This window comes from Sceloporus occidentalis, unplaced genomic scaffold (assembly GCF_023333645.1).
Source record: "Sceloporus occidentalis isolate IW3139 unplaced genomic scaffold, rSceOcc1.0.p SCAF_5, whole genome shotgun sequence".
Lineage (NCBI taxonomy): Eukaryota > Metazoa > Chordata > Lepidosauria > Squamata > Phrynosomatidae > Sceloporus > Sceloporus occidentalis.
Window position 1 is genome coordinate 169,338,597 of NW_028316985.1, and position 17,855 is coordinate 169,356,451.

A 17,855-nucleotide genomic window follows, 5' to 3' on the forward strand; every position below is an offset into this window, starting at 1 on the left:
TCATAGGGTTTTCTTAGGCCAGGAATTCTCAGAAATGGTTTTGCTAGTTCCATCTTCTGAAATAAAGTCTGCAGCACCTGCTGTTCATTGGCAGTCTTCCATCCAAATAGTAACCAGGGCTGACCTTACTTAGCTTCCAAGAGCAGACAGTATCTGGTGCCTTTAGGGTATTTAGGCCAGGGAGACAAAAACAGATGTTTGGCACATCCAGTTTGTCTAGGTGCGACATTTATTTTCCACAGCAGATATGAATAACAGCAATTCAATTCAGAGGCACACAATAAAGATGGGGCCAACTTTCTTCCATCAGTGACTACCCAGTGAGAATGAAGTCAACTCCTGCCTGCATATATCCAACCGAGATTCTGTTTCTTAGCCACTCAAAACTGTGACAGAATATCTGGACTGCTGAAATAATTTCCTTGCAAGTCATTCCATCACCAGTAGCACTAGTGTCCTGTGCTTGATACCACTGAAGGACCTGGAACTGCCATGGACCCGGTGTAGATCCTCTTCGTCCAAAGGCTGCATTGCCATTGCTTCACTTTATACCTTTTTTTGCACAAGGGGGGGGGGGGGTTGCATAGCCTTCTTCTCTTTCCCCCCATTTACTCCAACAGATGGTGCCCTGTTTTCCCTACTTCTATTCCCTAGAGTAGATGTTTAGGGCCAGTCATGGAGCCACTTTCTACTGAAAATCAGAAATATAGGGAGTTTGGTGCCTGTGGGCCTTGGCAATACCAATGTGATTGCTATTCCTGCCTCTTTCCATTTTCCTGCCCACCCACAATAGTAATTGTGGCACTTTCCCAGCGACTTATTTGACGGATAGTTGAGTAAGCACTGGGAAAGCTAGTGATGACAGGGCATTGAACCAGAAGGAGAAAGAAAGAGAAACCCACCCAAGACCAAAGCTGTAAGAGAACTATTTTCTCATTTCAATTCACAGCAGAGAGCCACGCTGACAATTTGCCAGAAATCCGATACTTGAGTATGAACTTCTGACTTTTGAGGTTACATTTCAGGATATTCTGCTTGCAATTTTAGGATTTAGAAACCTGCTTCAATCCTCAGAGATTTGTGGAAAAGACACAAAATAGCATTAATGAAATTTAGCAGAGGCTGCAGTGACTAATGAAGAATTAGAACAATAGAGCCACTTAAGTAAAAGTTAATGAGATACACAAGAGCTGAACTATGCAAAGCTTTTGCTTAACTCATGTCCTCTGTTTCTCCAAAAAAGCATTAATCTGATAAAGCAAATCTGCACATATATAAATTTTAGATAATAAATTTTGCTCCTTTCCATCTATCTAATTTACTATCTTACTTCTGAAGAACAAGAAAATCTCCTTAAGGGTTTTTAAGGGGGGAAAGTACGGGCAATTGGTTGAATCAAATCAGTCCTTTTGCACAGAAAATTTAATAATGTGTTTCAACACAGAGCAGGGTTTCCTCTTAAGAAAAACAGGTACTTCCAAGATGAATAGATTTGAAGTTTATTACATGAGTAGCAAGTAAGCACAAAACTTGTGTATAAAAGTATGTTCAGAAAGAAAAAGAAAAAAGAAAGAAAAAACAACAAAGAACTGGGCAGCCATTTCAGGAACAGCTACTGAATTAAATCCAGGCATTTGCAGAAATCCTAAGAACAGTTCCAACAGGGGCACAATTTTTATTCTCCACTAGTCAGACCTTTTGTGGTAACCATTATGCCTACCAAATAGTAGAGAACACTGAAACAAGTGGTATGGAAAGATTGCTAGAATGTTAACGGCTTATAGCTCATGATCACATTGATGAGTTCATAGTGATCACTATAAAGAAGTTGTACTTTCTACCTTCACTACAACTGTTCAATGTTGTTTAACAAAGCTGTTCTGTTTTTTGAAGGACCTTTTTATAATTTCAGGAAGAAAGTCAGTCTCAGAAAAAAACAGAGGCTTGCTTAGAGGTTTGCCACATATGATCTGTTTGCCACATATTTTGCTGGAAACAAAAGATGTTTAGATCAGCTCTGGCTTGGGTTCCAGTTTGCAAATATGCCAAGAGAATCTAGGCATAAAGTAAAATCTTTTATATTTTGAGTGTGCTTTATCAACTTAAACATGTTGCTTATACTATCAACTCTTAGTGACTTTCATACGCATGCCTGGCTATCTTTTCTAAATCTTAACATTAAGTGAAGCTACTGCCTCATTTTTATTTTTGTAAATTTCCTTGAGGACTAAGATTGCCTAAGTATGGTAAATATATTTTAAATGAAAATAAATGTGGAAAAAAAGGTTATATGTGTGTGCAATGTTCAATCTACTAGTTTTTGGTGGGGTTTTTTTTTTGGGGGGGGGTGTTATGTGGCCATGTTCTAGAAGAGTTTATTCTTGTTTTTCTGAAGATGCCAGCCACAGATGCTGGCACAACTTCAGGAATAAACTCTTCTAGAACATGGCCACATAGCCTGAAAAACTCACAAAAAACAGGGGAGCACCTGTCTTTTTACCTTACTCTGCACCATGCCTCTATTTGATACTGAAGGGGTCTTTATTTTGCCTTAGACTGCTCCTCAGTGGTCTTCCTCACATAGTATTCCTCTTTGGTTCATACAGCATCTTTGCCTATCACCTGACATTAAAAGATACCAAAACTCCTTGTTTCTTTGCAAGGAAGATGACATAGCAAACCAATAACAATAGCAATAGCAAGTACATTTCTATACTCTTTATCAGTGAATTAGCACTCCTTAAGCAGTTTACAATGTGTAAACCACTTGCCTCCAACAAACTGGATACTCATTTCACTGGCCTATGAAAGTATGCATGGCTGAGTGGACTTTGGGGCCCTTCTATAGGATCGAACGTACAACATTGTGGCTGCACTACCATCATTTAACCACTGCACAACCAGGGCTCCAGTTGTAAGGAAGTCTCTTCATGGTGTATGATATCTAGACATTGGCCCATAGGCCCTTTCCTTAGGCACACCCTACATTGCAGTAGAATCACAACATATAATGTTTCTTTTGAGAACAACCTGGTGAGGAAGGTTATATTTTATAGGTGGGGATAAGAGGCTGAGAGAAATTGAATTGTCAAATGTCACAGGGTAAGAGCACAACCAATCTGGATTTTAGATTAAATTTCATCAATTCCTGATCCAACAATTTCTTGTTACAGATCTAACCACTGGTTCTATCAAGTGGAAATTGCGAACTCCTACACAAAAATTTAAAATAAGCTGAACCCTGCTGGGAAATTTTGATTTATCTGTTAAAAGGAAGTGAAAATTCACAGTGGGATACAAAATCTGTCTATGGGACGAGGATAGAAGAAGCACGAAATGCTGATGGAAGACTTCTATGTTGATAATTTCACTGAAAATTTTACTCTGGAAGGATAAGCAACCCTACTTCTGAGGAAGTGATCTTAAGACACACAAACTTCTGCTGGACACATCAGATCAATCAGATCTGCTCAACATTGTTGTTTTCAAGGTATATATCTACTGGTACAGTTGTTTGGAATAGTGGCCATGTAGACACTGTATTAGAGAAGACGCTTAAAATAAGGGGAGCACACAAACTCATTTCCACAGCCAACATGTTCTAAATGGTGTGTCCTTTAAGTATCCTCCTAGGCAGAGTTTATATGTGAACAAGTCATGCACCATTTGGCAAATCTTGAAATTGCATACCCATCTGGGCAAAGCTAGCTGCCCAGGTCTTTCTTCACAGAATCAACACCTGTTGCTCATGGATAAGTGTCTAACAAACAGTTAGGGCCAGGTCTGTACCAAAACAAATTTAAAATGTGAATAGTTGCTGTTCCGTTCTTGAAAACTGAGGAGCAGGAATGTAGAAGACATCTGAAAAAGAGCTGTGTATTTGTAACTGTTTCTAGAGAAGTATGAATAAATAAAGCAATCATTTCTGAGCAGAGTGAAGGAGAGAATGCAAAAAGCCAGTCAGTCATACAGCTGTATGCTTCTACTAGCTACACTGAAAATGTGTAAAGGTCAAGTTACCTTTCATGTCAACATTAAATCTAAAAATATGAAAAAAAATATGCCTCTCAGAAGCAACAATCAATCAGACCTATCTCATTCTAGGTTTCCACAGAACACAACTATTGTATATACCTGTCTGTAAGTAAACTCTATCTGTCTGTCTGTCTATCTATCTATCTATCTATCTATCTATCTATCTATCTATCATCTATCATCTATCTATCTATCTATCTGCCCAAAAATTGACCCCATAATCCTTGGTCGACATATATACAGGTCAATATTGTAATGCTGATGGTTGCAGCTCATTCAGTGACAAACACACACACATACACCTTCCTCCCCACTTTCCCTCCATGCCTGGGAATGGGCTACTGGAAGGAAAGAGAGTACATGGCAATTTTTATTTCTCTTGGACCAATAGCTGATCCAGTCACACACACACACACACACACACACACACACACCTTCCTCCTTACTTTTCATATTCCAGCTGGCAGACAATTGTGGACAGGCCAGCGGTAAAGAGCTTCAATTCCTGGGAGAGTGTACTGTAAAAGTAAGTTTCTTGTAGGAATTGATATATAATATCAATATATAATATATATCCCACTCACTTCCATGCCAGCATCCTCTGAAGATGCCAGCCATGAATGCTGGCAAAACGTCAGAAACAAACTCTTCTAGAACATGGCCACATAGCCTAAAAAACTCACCAAAAACTGGATGCCAGCCATGAAAGCCTTCAACTTCACATTGGTGCCAGTGACTGTTCAACCAGACACCAAGGGAAAAAATGGCTGCAATCGAGGCTCTTTGCTGCTTCCTCCCTGCAGTAGAGAAACAGCCTCTGTCCACTGCCAGGGAAATGCTGAAGAAACACCATGGAACTGAGGAGCCTCAAAGTTTTACCCTCGACTTATCCATGGGTCACACCAAAATCTGTAGCTTTGGCCCCAAAACTTGCCGTTGATTTATACATGAGATCAAATTATAGTCAGGTAAATACAGTATATAAACCCAATAAATATGTCTACCTATTTAAAATAGTAATTAGCCATAGGCAGTACATGCCACTACCATCCTATTCATTGTATTCCACTATTCTTTCCCTGGGGTTTTGGGATTGCACAAAACTTATTTAATCTATATCCTGTCTTACTCACAATATGGGACTCAATGTGAGCTTCAAAAAGAATCCACCAGTTCCATCATTTAAAACAGATGTTTTCAAAAGTCTACAATCATGATACAGCATGTGAAAAGTGCAGGGGTGGCTGGGTTCAAAAACGTCACATGGCTCACACACAGACATGAAAACCTTAGACAAACTTGTATTGTAAATTTTCTTGAGTTGTGAATTCTCTTATGTTTGAGACAACTCCTCGCATAGTTACTTATTTCATTGCAAGTATTTAATATCCTGCTTTTCAACCTGAAAGCTTCTACACTGGATTACAAAGAGTGGATGAAATTACACACTAAACAATAGAATCCATTAAAAACTTGCAGACCAACAAAAAGTCTCAGTGGAATACTATATTTAATAACCCATTAGAGCTTATTTGATTTTTAAAAGCATAGGCAAATAAGATTTTTAAAAGTCTAGGGAACAATATACACCATTAAAATTACCAGAACAGGTAAAAGTCAGAATAGAGCATTATGTAATAAAGCAATTAAAAAAAAACCCAATTTAGGTTAGCTTGAATTTTAAAATATGGGGGGGGGGGGGGGAATAAGTTTGTCTCATTTTCAGAAGAGAGATTCAGTTCCAGGTCAATGTCCCTCAAGAAAACATCCTATTTAGAACCAATGCAAGACAAAATGACCTAATGCCAGTGAACACCTGTCTCACCTATCATAGCATAGGCAGGATTCAGAACGCATCATGGGAGATCTTAATATTTGCCCATGTCCATTGTAGAAAAGTTATGTCCACTTCACCAAGAGTATTTCCATGCCTTGACATATGAGGAAACTTCTTCCTTTGGAGGTCTTCAGGTCCATTGTTTTAACTTCAATTAACTTCATATGTTTATCTTTCCTTTATGAAGGAAAGTAGGGCCCATTACAAACAGGCCTTTTAGTACGGAGTCAGTCCGTATTAGGGTTAGGAAGGTGCGATGCTTCCGCACCCCCCTAACCCTAGTACGGACTGAGTCCGTACAAAATGGCCGTTTCGGAGCTCCTTCCTGGTTTGCGCTGCTGGGCGCAGCCTTCACACGGCTGTGCCCAGCGGCGCAAAGGAGAAAGGGGCCAAGCGGCCCCTTTCTCCTCCTCCCCGCTGCCGCGGGATGTCCTTGGGGCGTGAAGCCCCAAGGACACCCCTTTCCAGGCTGTGGGGAAGCGGCCTTTTGCCGCTTCCCCGCAGCCTGGAAAGAGGCGGATCGGGGCCTCAGCCGCTGCCGTTCTGGCCGCTGAGTACCCGATACCCCGGGGAAAGGGGCGGGTACAGGCCGCCTCAAAGGGGCGGTCTGTAACGCGCCTAGGTTTCTTTTCACATCATTAAATTAGCTGTGGTGGCGCAGTGGTTAAATGCCTGTACTGCAGCCATTCACAGTCACAAGGTTGTGAGTTCGATCCCAAGGCTCCAGGGTCGACAGAGCCTGGCATCCTTCCGTAGGTTGCTAAAATGAGTACTCAGCTTGTTGGGGGCAATTAGCTTACACATTGTAAACCACTTAGAGGGTGCTTAAGTGCACTGATAAGTGGTATAGAAATGTACTTGCAATTGCTATTGCTATATTAAATTATTAATACTGCAATGCTAAACAGGTCTACACAAAAGAAAATGCTACTGAGAATAACAGTATTTATTCTAAGTAATGGTTGTAATGTTGCAGCTTGGGGCTCTCCTGGACTCATCAGGTGCCCCCTACTCCAGATGAAAACAACAACAACAACAACAACAACAACAACTGAGGCACTAAATTAGTACTGCCACCTCTGGAAGCTCACTGGAGTGGCAATCATCCCTTAAAACAAGATGCATCTTCCGTCCCTGGGACATTACAAAACCAGAACCAGCTACAAATCGAATACTTCTGATTTTATTTTTCAGGGTTGTTGGGTTTTGAGGACTGAACATATAAAATGTAGGATGTACAGACCCGCAGTCCAGACAAATAATATTTTCTTCTTCTTTAAACATATTGCAATTATTGTATTAGAAACAATGTTACTGTTAGAAATCAATTTTTTTACATTGTAACTGTTATTTTTTTAAACAACGTATCAAGTTCATTTTTAAACATAAAATGCTGCCAATGCAGCATTTGCTATATTTACAGATAAATTCTATGTATGCTACCTGAATTCTGTGGAGCTGTCTTCTGAATAAGGCTTGAACCCAAGGAAGGGGCCTGGGGGCAGGGAATCCCAATTTTGGGACATAATCTCTAGCACAGCTTCTAATTAAAATTAGAATAATTTGGAATGATTAAGACATGCTTTTAAAAACAATATGACCTTTCAATCTGCAGTTTCTGGAACTTTAAACAACAGAATACCAACAGGTGTAAAAATAAACCTGCCATTTCTTACTGGTTGCAGAGAAAAGAGAAATATTTGGAAAAATTGCCTGTGTGATGGCAATATAAAGAGTGCTTGGTGCCAGAGTCACAAAAGACACAAAAGGAAAAGTTTTACAGGGAAGTGTCTTACTTTCCTTCCCATAATTCAATTTTGTTTTTGTTTTTTAAAAAACTTTCCACTGTAAAATTACAAAGACAAATGTTTATGTTGCTAAAGGTAACAGTGTTCCTGTGCTTCATAAGGAAAAAGAATTGCCAAGCTTACAAAAAGGGTGTGGAGCATAAAGACAAGCAGGGCAGTGTTAATTGGAGCTCTTTTTATCTCACTCAGTTTCTATTAAAAAGACATAAACACAACTAGAGAGAGATTCCCAGTTCTATTAAGTTCAAAGAAGAATTTGTTTTTTCAGCAACAAGCTACATCCATCTCTTCAACACACACATACCACACACACATCTCCTCATAACTCCAACTCATAAACACATTTCTTGTAGGTTTTATGAAATTAAATCTCCCATGAAATTACAGTGGTCATGCTAAAAATGGTAATATCATAGAAGCTATTCATTCAAAAATTGTTTTTAATTTTTACTGTACTGCTTGATGGTCTGGGTCTCTTTTAACTATGAGCATTTGATCTAAAGTCTTATTTTGGTGGGGTTATTGTGATTGTTCATCGAATCATAGCATTGATATTTTGTTTGGTATTTTATTAGTTCTATGTTATAAATAATGACGAGGGTTTTACATGCAAACACAGCCTAATAATAAATCTAATATTCTAAAAATTAGAATTTTTTTTAAAAATGGAAAGATCAATTGAAAGTAGATAAATCAGCCAATTTAACTATCTGGGCTGCCACTAAAGTTATATCCTAACTTCTAATCCCTAGATTTTACAGCTCCTTGGGAAAGCACATTGGTGTGGCAGATGTATGTATGTATATGTTTGAAAGTTTCCCTGATTTTTGGCATTATTAATTAGGAAGCCGCATTCTTCTGCAAATGCAGTCCTGGCACCCTGCAAACCCTGATTGAAAAGTTGGTCAGCACAGACTCATTGGCCTCCCTCCATGATTAACTCCACTCCTTTACTTTGACAGAGTCAACGATGGCTGAGTTACAAGTTCACAGATGTTAACTATAGTTTATGTAAATCTTGTTGAACCATAAGGCCATTTCAGACCACAATTCTAGTTCATGAAAACTCTATGGTTAAGGTTAACTATTAGTAATTCATTCCATGCTACAGGAGAGTAGAGGAGGAAATGGAAAAGAACATCTCCTTCTGAGGCAAGTTTCTCATTTGAAAATCATTGTTTGCAGGGAACCAGTGTTACATCTGTATTGGGCCAGACAACAGATTCACACCTCAATCACCGACCCTTGCCCTAGTCTAAAAGGCAAGTTTATTCTAGTGCTACACTTGCACACAAACAAATAAAAATTATGTATAGCAGGATATGAATCATCCAACGTCTTTGGGAATCCTCAGATGTCAGACTAGTCCAGTTCAAAGATGCAGGAAAAGCAAGGAATGCATGATAGCAAGGGTATACTGTAGTGGTCAGATGAGTGGAAGCACACTAAAGTGTCTGCAATTACAACTGTGCAAATGTAACACCAGATCATTTACTTAAAGTACAGCCTATAAAGTTTGACTGTTTTCAATTGATTGTGCTGCTAGAACCAGAACCCTTCTATAGACATGGTTTTGTAGTATTTTTTTTTCATATGCCTATTAATTGGGGAAAAAAACCCTCACTCTACCTTCTTTTTCTGCACCCCAACAGTGGCTATAACTGGCATAACCAACCAGACTTGAAAAGAAGCAAAGACAAAGTTTTATAAAGTACAAAAATGTCACAAAAAGGACAACTGTCTGGTTATGGAACAGGCATTCATAGTTCAAGAAACTTGTGATACAACAAAACAAATCCCTCCTTATACTGTGACATTTAGGTATTTTGAACTATGCCTACTCCTGAGGCACATTAATACTAAATGGCCCATGCATGCAGTGCTAGAGGAAACTAGTTTGCTAGACACAATAAATGAGCTAGCTGCATCTAAACCATCAAAACACAGACGTCTGGTTTGTAGGTTAAATACAAAGCTTCCAAGGAACATTGGTTCTAATATTACCATAGTTGTGGTCAGGAAGTCTGACACAGAACAAAATGTCCCACCCCATCAGGAAACATGAAACACTTTATGGAGTACAGCTGGCAGATGTGTGTAAAATCATTTGTTGCCCCATTTACCGAAAGGAACATTCTCGCAATATTAAAGCACTGAAAAACTGAGGACTAGGAGCTCCTGTTCCAGTAATACACTTTTAGAACAATATGAATTTCCCTCATTGATAGCCATGTTGCCTGCATCTCATTTAAAAATCTCGATACCACTATGGCAATACTTTCCTACCTGAGGCTTAATGGAAAGGTCACACAACTTTAAATAAAGCAAAATGGCTCAGTGCCACGAATCACTTCATATTTTCAAAATGAGTTGGAAGGCTAGCATCATCTTGCATATTTTAAATTAACATAATCTGCATACTATGATGGGAACTAGTGGTGGACATGAATCATGTGTACCATGTAGTCCTGCTGCTATGTCTGGAGCAGTTAACTGGAAAATGCTCTTTCTGTCTCACCATTTCCCTCATCCATGTTATTATGCTGGAACAGACATAATGCTGGCAGTGGCTAATTGGTACTAGTGGAAACAAAACACCACTAAATACTAAATCCTCCTTTCTTTTCCACCCCCAGTAATACTGGATAGGGAAAAACTTGTAAGTATTATAGAAACAGTACATATTAGTGTATGTGATTTAATTCAAAATAGTCTTTAAAATGTGCAGGTTAGATGGTAAAAGTGTGGGACAAGCGGACAGAGTGCTAAAAAGATGTGTCTTATGTTAGGACCAATTCTTACTATCTCCAGTTCTTTTGCATGTCCAAAATACTTGTTGATTTTCTTGATGGTCTGCTTTCCAGAGGCGGAGGTTTAATAATAGGAGTAATGAGAAGAGCATCCAAGAGAGAACGGTAAGTATTCTGATGGGAGAGTCTGGTGAGTATTTAGAAAGAATATGTAAATAAACCTATTATTTAAATAAAGTACAAAGCTAACTATGCATGTTATGGCAATGCTAAGTAAATTTCTCAGTTTGACATAAATGGGTTGCCAATTAAAGAACATTTTTTAAGAGAACTCTGTGTGAAAAAAACCCAGTCCCGCACCCTCAAATGAAATGAGTTGCAATGTTGGTTGAACTATATGATGCTCCTCAACCATCAAGGGAAAGATACTGTGCTACACCAGGAATAACCAAGATCTAGGAAGGCAGCTTTTCTTGTCAGATTTACCAAGCCTCTACAGATGTCTTCCAAGAGGCCTCCAGGTTCAATTCAAATATTTATTTGAGAGACATATTGTTGTTTTTGAAATTATGAACTAGGCAATATTACATGCTGATTCTGCCAATTCCAAGCTTTAGCAATAGCACTGTATCAAAACTGCAATACTGTTAAGATTTCAAATCTTTAATGGATTGATAACATAACCTATAGCTTATGTTCCAAGTGGTACACCCAACCTACAGCTTATTGTTTGTGTGTGGTATGCCAACCCATTTTTGCAGTCCTTGTTGCTCCTATTTGCTACTTTTTCTGTAACTATATTACTGCAAAGCTATCAGCATTCTCCTTTATTTTCTGGATTGCAGATTAGCGGTGCCCTATGATGTAATTATTGCTATAATAATGGCAAGGACCTGAGTGACTGCAATGGAATTTTGGTGCCAGTAAGAGCAAACACTGCAACAGTGCAGCAGATGGAGAGTTCTTGCAGCCCCCAACCCCAGCCATGTACTCACCTCTGATTTAAATAATTAGAATCACACACTCAGGTTTTGAAGTCATTACAAAATCCCAAGGTAGCAAACTGGTTTTTTTGTTTTATGTATAATCAACCCAAGGCATGAGTAGAAGTATCTCACAGCTCTATTAATCATGCCATGGCAGCTTACACTGTATATATTTGAAAGTGGCTGGATAAGTGGAGACCATTTTTCTTGGTCTGTGGGTCCAACTCATTAATTCAGTCAGTGAGGAGGAAAATGGTGAATAGGTATCTTGAGGTTCAGACAGATGACCTGAGGCTCTGGATCATTAAAGATTCTGTTAAAATTAGCCATTTTAAATTTCACACATTTATGCAATGGACAGGATTTTTTCTTTATAACATTCATAGGTATTTAAAGGCTACAACTCAACATCTACCTGGCCCGTATAGCAACAGCAGCAGACACAGCAGCAGCAGCACTATTCCTAACTTGTGATGATATCACCTTTGAAAATGAAGTTGAAGGGATAGCAGAAAGTGATAGGCAACTTTCCAATGGATTTTCCAGAGGCAATTTCCTAGTGTAGAAGGTTAGAGAGGAAAGTGAAAGTACAGAGAAAGTTGTGCAAGCAACATACATTACACCAGTTATTTCAAAAATCATTTGAAAAGTCTTAAGCCCAATCTATCATACAGCCACACTGATATTTGTCTCAATTGTGTCAGAAATTCTGAAAGGTTTTTTCTTTAATGAGGAAGAAAAACCTTTTTCATGGATGGCTGAGATAGTGACACCTTTCTTTTCTGATGGTTCAGTGTATACAAACTTTGTTTTGTGCACAAAATTATTTCAACTATTGTATAAAATTACCTTCAGTCTATGTGTACAATGTGTATATTAAACATAAATGAATTTTGTGTTTGGACTTGGGTCCCATCTCCAAGATACCTCATTATGTACATATATGCAAATACAGGTATTCCTAAAACCAGTTTCCCCCCTCAAATCCTCAACACTTCTGGTCCCAAGCAATTTGTATAAAAGAGAAACAACCTGTATTACTGTTGCATATTTACTGCCAGAAAGATGAAGAGATTTGTAGGATTTTATGCTTTGGGCATCAAAATTTCTTGGTTAGCTCTTGAACTGTGAACCCTGACTTTGATGGAAAGAATACCATTTGCTGGTCCATCTAAAGACGCAAAATACCTTGGAGGGGCCCTGATGTGACCTTTAGTCTAATTTCAAAAGCTCTCTGCAAGTGAATTTGCAAGAACCATTAGTCCTCCCCCGCATCCAGCATGCTAGGCAGAAAGGAAGAAGCAGTGTGAGAAACAGAGAGTATAAAACTATATGCTTCTTTCCATATGAAAAAGAATTACTTGGTGACAGTGGTTGGTAGGGCAAAGAGGAAGAGAGAGGGGGAGAGAGAAATATATTTAAACATTCCTAAATGGGATCAGATCATATAAATAGTACTTATTGATCAGAAAGATTTTAAATCTGCAGGCTTTAATATTCTCCTTGTTGATAATTGCCCTCAAATGGACCTCAGTTTTTAAAGAATACAGTATATTTTATGTGGTGATAATTGGTGGATAACAGGTACTTGGAAGCTGGGGAGAAAAGAACTGGTTAGAAAACTCAGGAAAGCTGCTGGAATTAAAACTGAAATTGTTTCAGAGACATTTAGGGTATTTGGGCTGAAAGGAGGAAAAAATTTCTTGCACAGCTAGAAATAGCAATAGTCTTTATCAAACAATATCAAAGATGACTGCAAACTATTTATTTAAAATCATCAATCCTACTATTGAAATTTTCTTTGATTGTTTATTCCTGTATGGCAGAGTGTGCTTGGACTTTATAGCCCTCGAAGTCTCTTCCAACTCTATGATTCTATGATTTGTTTGGAAAACAAAATCCCTTTTAACAATTTGGGTCATTTCAGGGAGTGGCATTTCATCTAAATCTGAAAGTGCCCAGTACCAGAAGAGTTTAAAACATTGGGAGCAATCAGTATGAGTCAGGTGAATGAACCTGGGCTGTATCTTTTTTTGCTGTTGTTACAGGGAAAGTTTTTTATGATAGTGAGCTGAAGGGAAGTAGTAACTTGAGAGAGAGAGATAAAAGAAGGAAAAAGGTGAGTCAGTCTCTAACAGGTTACCCTAGAGAAAGTGTGGATGCTGAGATGGAGGAAAACTACCATAAGAATATCAGCTTTATCTGACTGCTTGATTCATAATGTGGTTGTGGGGAGTCTGTAACCCTTCTGGCCTACAATTCCCATCATCCTTAGCCAATGATAAGGGATGATGGGAGTTTCAGTCAAACAGCTCCTGGAAGGTCCTACATTCTCTGTCCTTGATTTATAAGTTTTCTAAAAAAATATTATTGGAGATTTTGGTCATCCACAGCAGGTCAAAATCAGTGTAGCAGTTTCACACTTCCTTTTCAGCTTAAACAAATGTCAGGTCTACATTTTAAGTCAGTACCTTTCTCTAACCTAATTATGAAAAAAATATAACATAGGATTATTACATGGCTATTATTCTTAACAGTATAAAAATTGATTAAATCATCATCTTCACCTCTTCCTCTGACATCCTTTTATCTTAAGAAAAGGGGACTTTCATTTCAGATCATCTTCTAGATCATTAGTTTAACCTTTTTCTTTAATGACTTATATGGGATACTAAAAGAACAGTAGCTGCCTCCTCATTAAAACAGTAATAAAGGAAAATGCATGAAGTTATTTTGAGCAACACTGATATTTGAAAGATATTAAGCCAAATGTATCTTCAAGGTTACTGGTCCCACAGAAAAAATAAGTACAGGTGTGGTAAAGTCAGTGTAACTTTGTACCATTAAGCTTCCAAGAACTTTATTATATGTATTATTTTCTCCTGGTTCCAAATTTATGGCAATTGAAAAGTTATTCACAAATATTACATTCAGTTTTTGTTGAGAAATCTGTGTTACTTTGATGTGAGGCTTTTATTTTGGGGGTTTTTTTTGGAAAGAAAAGTATTCACTTTTTCAGCTTCATTTTGGTGGACAGGGTTATTATCTCTTAACGTGATTATGCACAAATATAAAATACATTCTGGAAGGTTTATATTAAGCAACAAACACAGTATTGAGGTTTTAATAAATCTGGTGTTTTAATACCTGCCAGTAAGTTGGGGTACCAGTGCAGGTTTCACAGGCTGGACAGCTAAAGTAGATTCCACAGAAGCAACTGGGTAGACCAGTGGCTCAGAAGTCTGAGTTGCTTCTGTGCTCATCACAGGAAGGTTTCTTTTATTATCAGCTCCATCTGCTCTCAACGATGCAGCATCTGGGGCACTCAACACTGGAGAACCAGTTTTTATCCTATTTGACCTTAATTCAACAGTAATTATTAAATGTTAAACACAAATACTTCACTAAAATGCTAACCAAAGCAATACATTGCCTAACAAAAAGCAAAAAAGAGCTAAAACACTACTTGATTGTTTTTTGTGGGTTTTTCGGGCTACGTGGCCATGTTCTAGAAGAGTTTCTTCCTGACGTTTTGCCAGCATCTGTGGCTGGCATCTGATGCTGGTGAAACGTCAGGAAGAAACTCTTCTAGAACATGGCCACATAGCCCGAAAACCCCATGAAAATCTATGGATGCCAGTCATGAAAGCCTTTGACACTCCTTTATTTATTACAAATTAGAAGTGCTCAAAGCGCAGAAAAATCTTGCATGTATGTCGCCAAGTATCCTAGTTATTTTCTTTCTCGTTAGGTTAGTTCTGGTAGCCATCTCTGTATATGTCTATAGATACCTTGGCTGATGATCAAGACTCAAGGATCACAGCGCATCTCAGAAATATCACTCTCAGTAAGTGTACATGCATGTGTGCGTATACACATATATCCATGTCTGTATGTACACAAACCTCGTATTTTCAAAAAGGCAGAGGGAGCATTTTATCCATTAAAAATGTATCAGCCAGGTAGAGTACATCTGCCACCCAGTCAAGATATATGCAATGTTATTAACAATCACTGGAAATTGTTTTTCTTATGTGGGGAGTGGTAATTAAAACAGAATTGTAATTTATGACAACTGAAGACTAAGTCTGTGTAAATTTGCATTTATGTGTCTAACTGACACCAGTTTTTCAGTGTCCTCAGGAACTACCGTGTTTCCCCGAAAATAAGACATACATATATAATAAACCGTAGCAGGATTTCTAAGCATTTGCACAATTTAAGAGATATTGTTACTGACTGCTGCCATCTTGTGGGCTACAGGACATCTGGCAGTAAAAATGTTTATACTACCTATCTATTCTCAAGATACTATCTTAATACTATTTATTAAGCCAGCCAAAGCATGCTGGTGAACTGCCATCAATTAACAATTCTAGATAGCAGGAAAGCACAGGATTAGCTTTAGAATAGTTCTTATTTATTTTTTTACTTGAAAATGAGTCTTCTAATGATATAAAGAAAGGCAACACAGTGAAATGAAGTGACACTTGTTTTGCTCCAAATCTACCAGATAAGAGGCACTTAGAATATTCAGATCTTGATCTTGCAACTTTTGGTGGTGTGTGTAAAATCTTCAACATTTCCATAACCATTCTGGAAAGAAGGTGCCAACCCTAGCACAATAGAGCTACAGACCCCAAAACGTAAGAAGAGAAGGTGAGCTATAACAAAGAGAAAAAAGAAGCAGCTGCAAAAATTTTGCGGTAGTAAAGATAATTATCTCACTCCCTCTCTCAACTCTCAATTTGATGAACATTTTGATAGCTTCAAAGAAAAGATAAATGACCAGTAGTTATCATTTATGATGCAATAAAATCAGAGTGCAAGTAATAGGTGTGAAACTACCTAGTATAAGTTGATGCTCTTTTAGACACAATGGCTACTTGTTGGTTAATGTTTAAAATATGAACAACAGCAGGTGGATGAGGTGCACACTTGGGTAGGGCTTCCAAAGGATTCCTGAAAATAAGGTCTCTGGAGAAGAAAAATGTCAAAGTAAATTTACAACAAAAATACTATCTTCAACAATCCTTTTAAGGACCCTCTATACTGTTCACTTTTTTGTGCTGTGTTCCTGCTAACTTTTAACTAGGAGGCACTCTGAAAGCACTTTTAAAAGAAAATAAGTTCCTTTTGTAGGCATGATTACCTCCATCCAAGCTTTGTTAGGACAGATGCCACAAATAATTGGCTATCAACATCGGGAACAAAATATAGTGCTAGATTTCATCACCTAATCCTTAAAAGGGGTTTAATCATACTTACAAAGCAAATCTGCTAAAATTCATAGGTCCTAAGTTTTGTTGTGACTAAATATCTGATTTAAATTGACACAGGTCCTATACAGACTGGCACTTTGCGCCAGTCTGTGGCCAAAATTAGGATTTTGTAGGGCTGGGTGTCCGCACGTGTGCACCCGTCCATACGGGGCACGCAACAATTACATCCGTGCGGCACAGCTTCCAAACAGTACTGTACCGCACGGATATCATTGTTGTGTGCAAGGGCGCCAATGGCGCCTAGTGCAAAAAGAACCCACCAGGAGCAGGTTCTTTTTAAGTCTCTATCAAGGTACTGAATCTGGAAAACAGGTTCTTTCCCAATGGTAATTTTCTAAATTGTGTTTCAGAAGCTTGTTGAGAAACAGTGTTCCTTCAATAGAAGCAGAAGCAGAAGCAGAAGCACAAGTTTTCATTTATATACTGCCTTTTCGCCAGAAATGGGACTCAAGGTGACTTGAGTAGAAATTGAATGAAATGCAAACAAAAATAAAACAGACATAAAGTAATACTTAAAAAGGTAATTGAAGTATCCACAGAATTAAAATCATTTAAAAGATAGATGTTAAAAGGTAATGGGAGAAAAAATAACTGACCAGAACAGATTATTAAAAAGGTCTTGCAGTCAGTTTTCAAGAGCCAGTCTTCAAAATGAGTCCCATTTTGAGAGACAGGTGAGATATAAATAAAATGAAATCAACTAATCGATACTTTTCACTGTTGACAGAAGGATAACAAGTAAAAAGCATGAAAAGGAGGAAGAAAAGAAGAGAAATGTGTCAGTAGCTTTGAGACTATTTTTAAATATTTTTTGCTGAGCTTTTGTATCACATTCTCTCCCACTCCCACAAATGTATAAATATGCTTTATACCTGAAGAATTAATAGCACTTGGTACTGCATCCAAAGAAGTAGTTTACACACAGGAAGCTCATGCACAAATAAAAAACAGTCTTAAACATTCTGACACATTTCTTTTTTTTTCTCCCAGTTCCTTCATCCTTTTAATGCTGCAAGAGACTCACAAGGCTGCATTTTTTAAAAAGTAGAAAGCTAGTGCGGCCTCCATAGAAAGGATATTATAGAGTCAAGGGGCAGCCATGGAGATGACACTCTCCTGGGTTAACATCCTTTAGGGCCTAGGCAAGCTCAACTTGG

General features: G+C 38.1%; 1 protein-coding gene across 4 annotated transcripts in view; it reads right to left on the minus strand.

Moving 5' to 3' along the window:
* The window catches only part of LOC149313132 (PDZ and LIM domain protein 5-like), a 146,797-nt gene that overhangs the window by 45,757 nt on the left and 83,185 nt on the right, over positions 1-17,855 (minus strand). Inside the window, exons 12-15 of one of the 4 annotated variants that reach the window (XM_089526106.1) lie at positions 16,265-16,393; positions 14,564-14,776; positions 11,832-11,972; positions 10,483-10,617 (exon numbers count right to left, since the gene is read on the minus strand). The exons of the other annotated variants lie outside the window; for them this stretch is intronic. Coding sequence (XP_089382232.1) covers positions 10,483-10,617; positions 11,832-11,972; positions 14,564-14,776; positions 16,265-16,393 — 618 coding nt within the window. The remainder of the gene's footprint in view (positions 1-10,482; positions 10,618-11,831; positions 11,973-14,563; positions 14,777-16,264; positions 16,394-17,855) is intronic. 4 annotated transcript variants of the gene reach the window in all.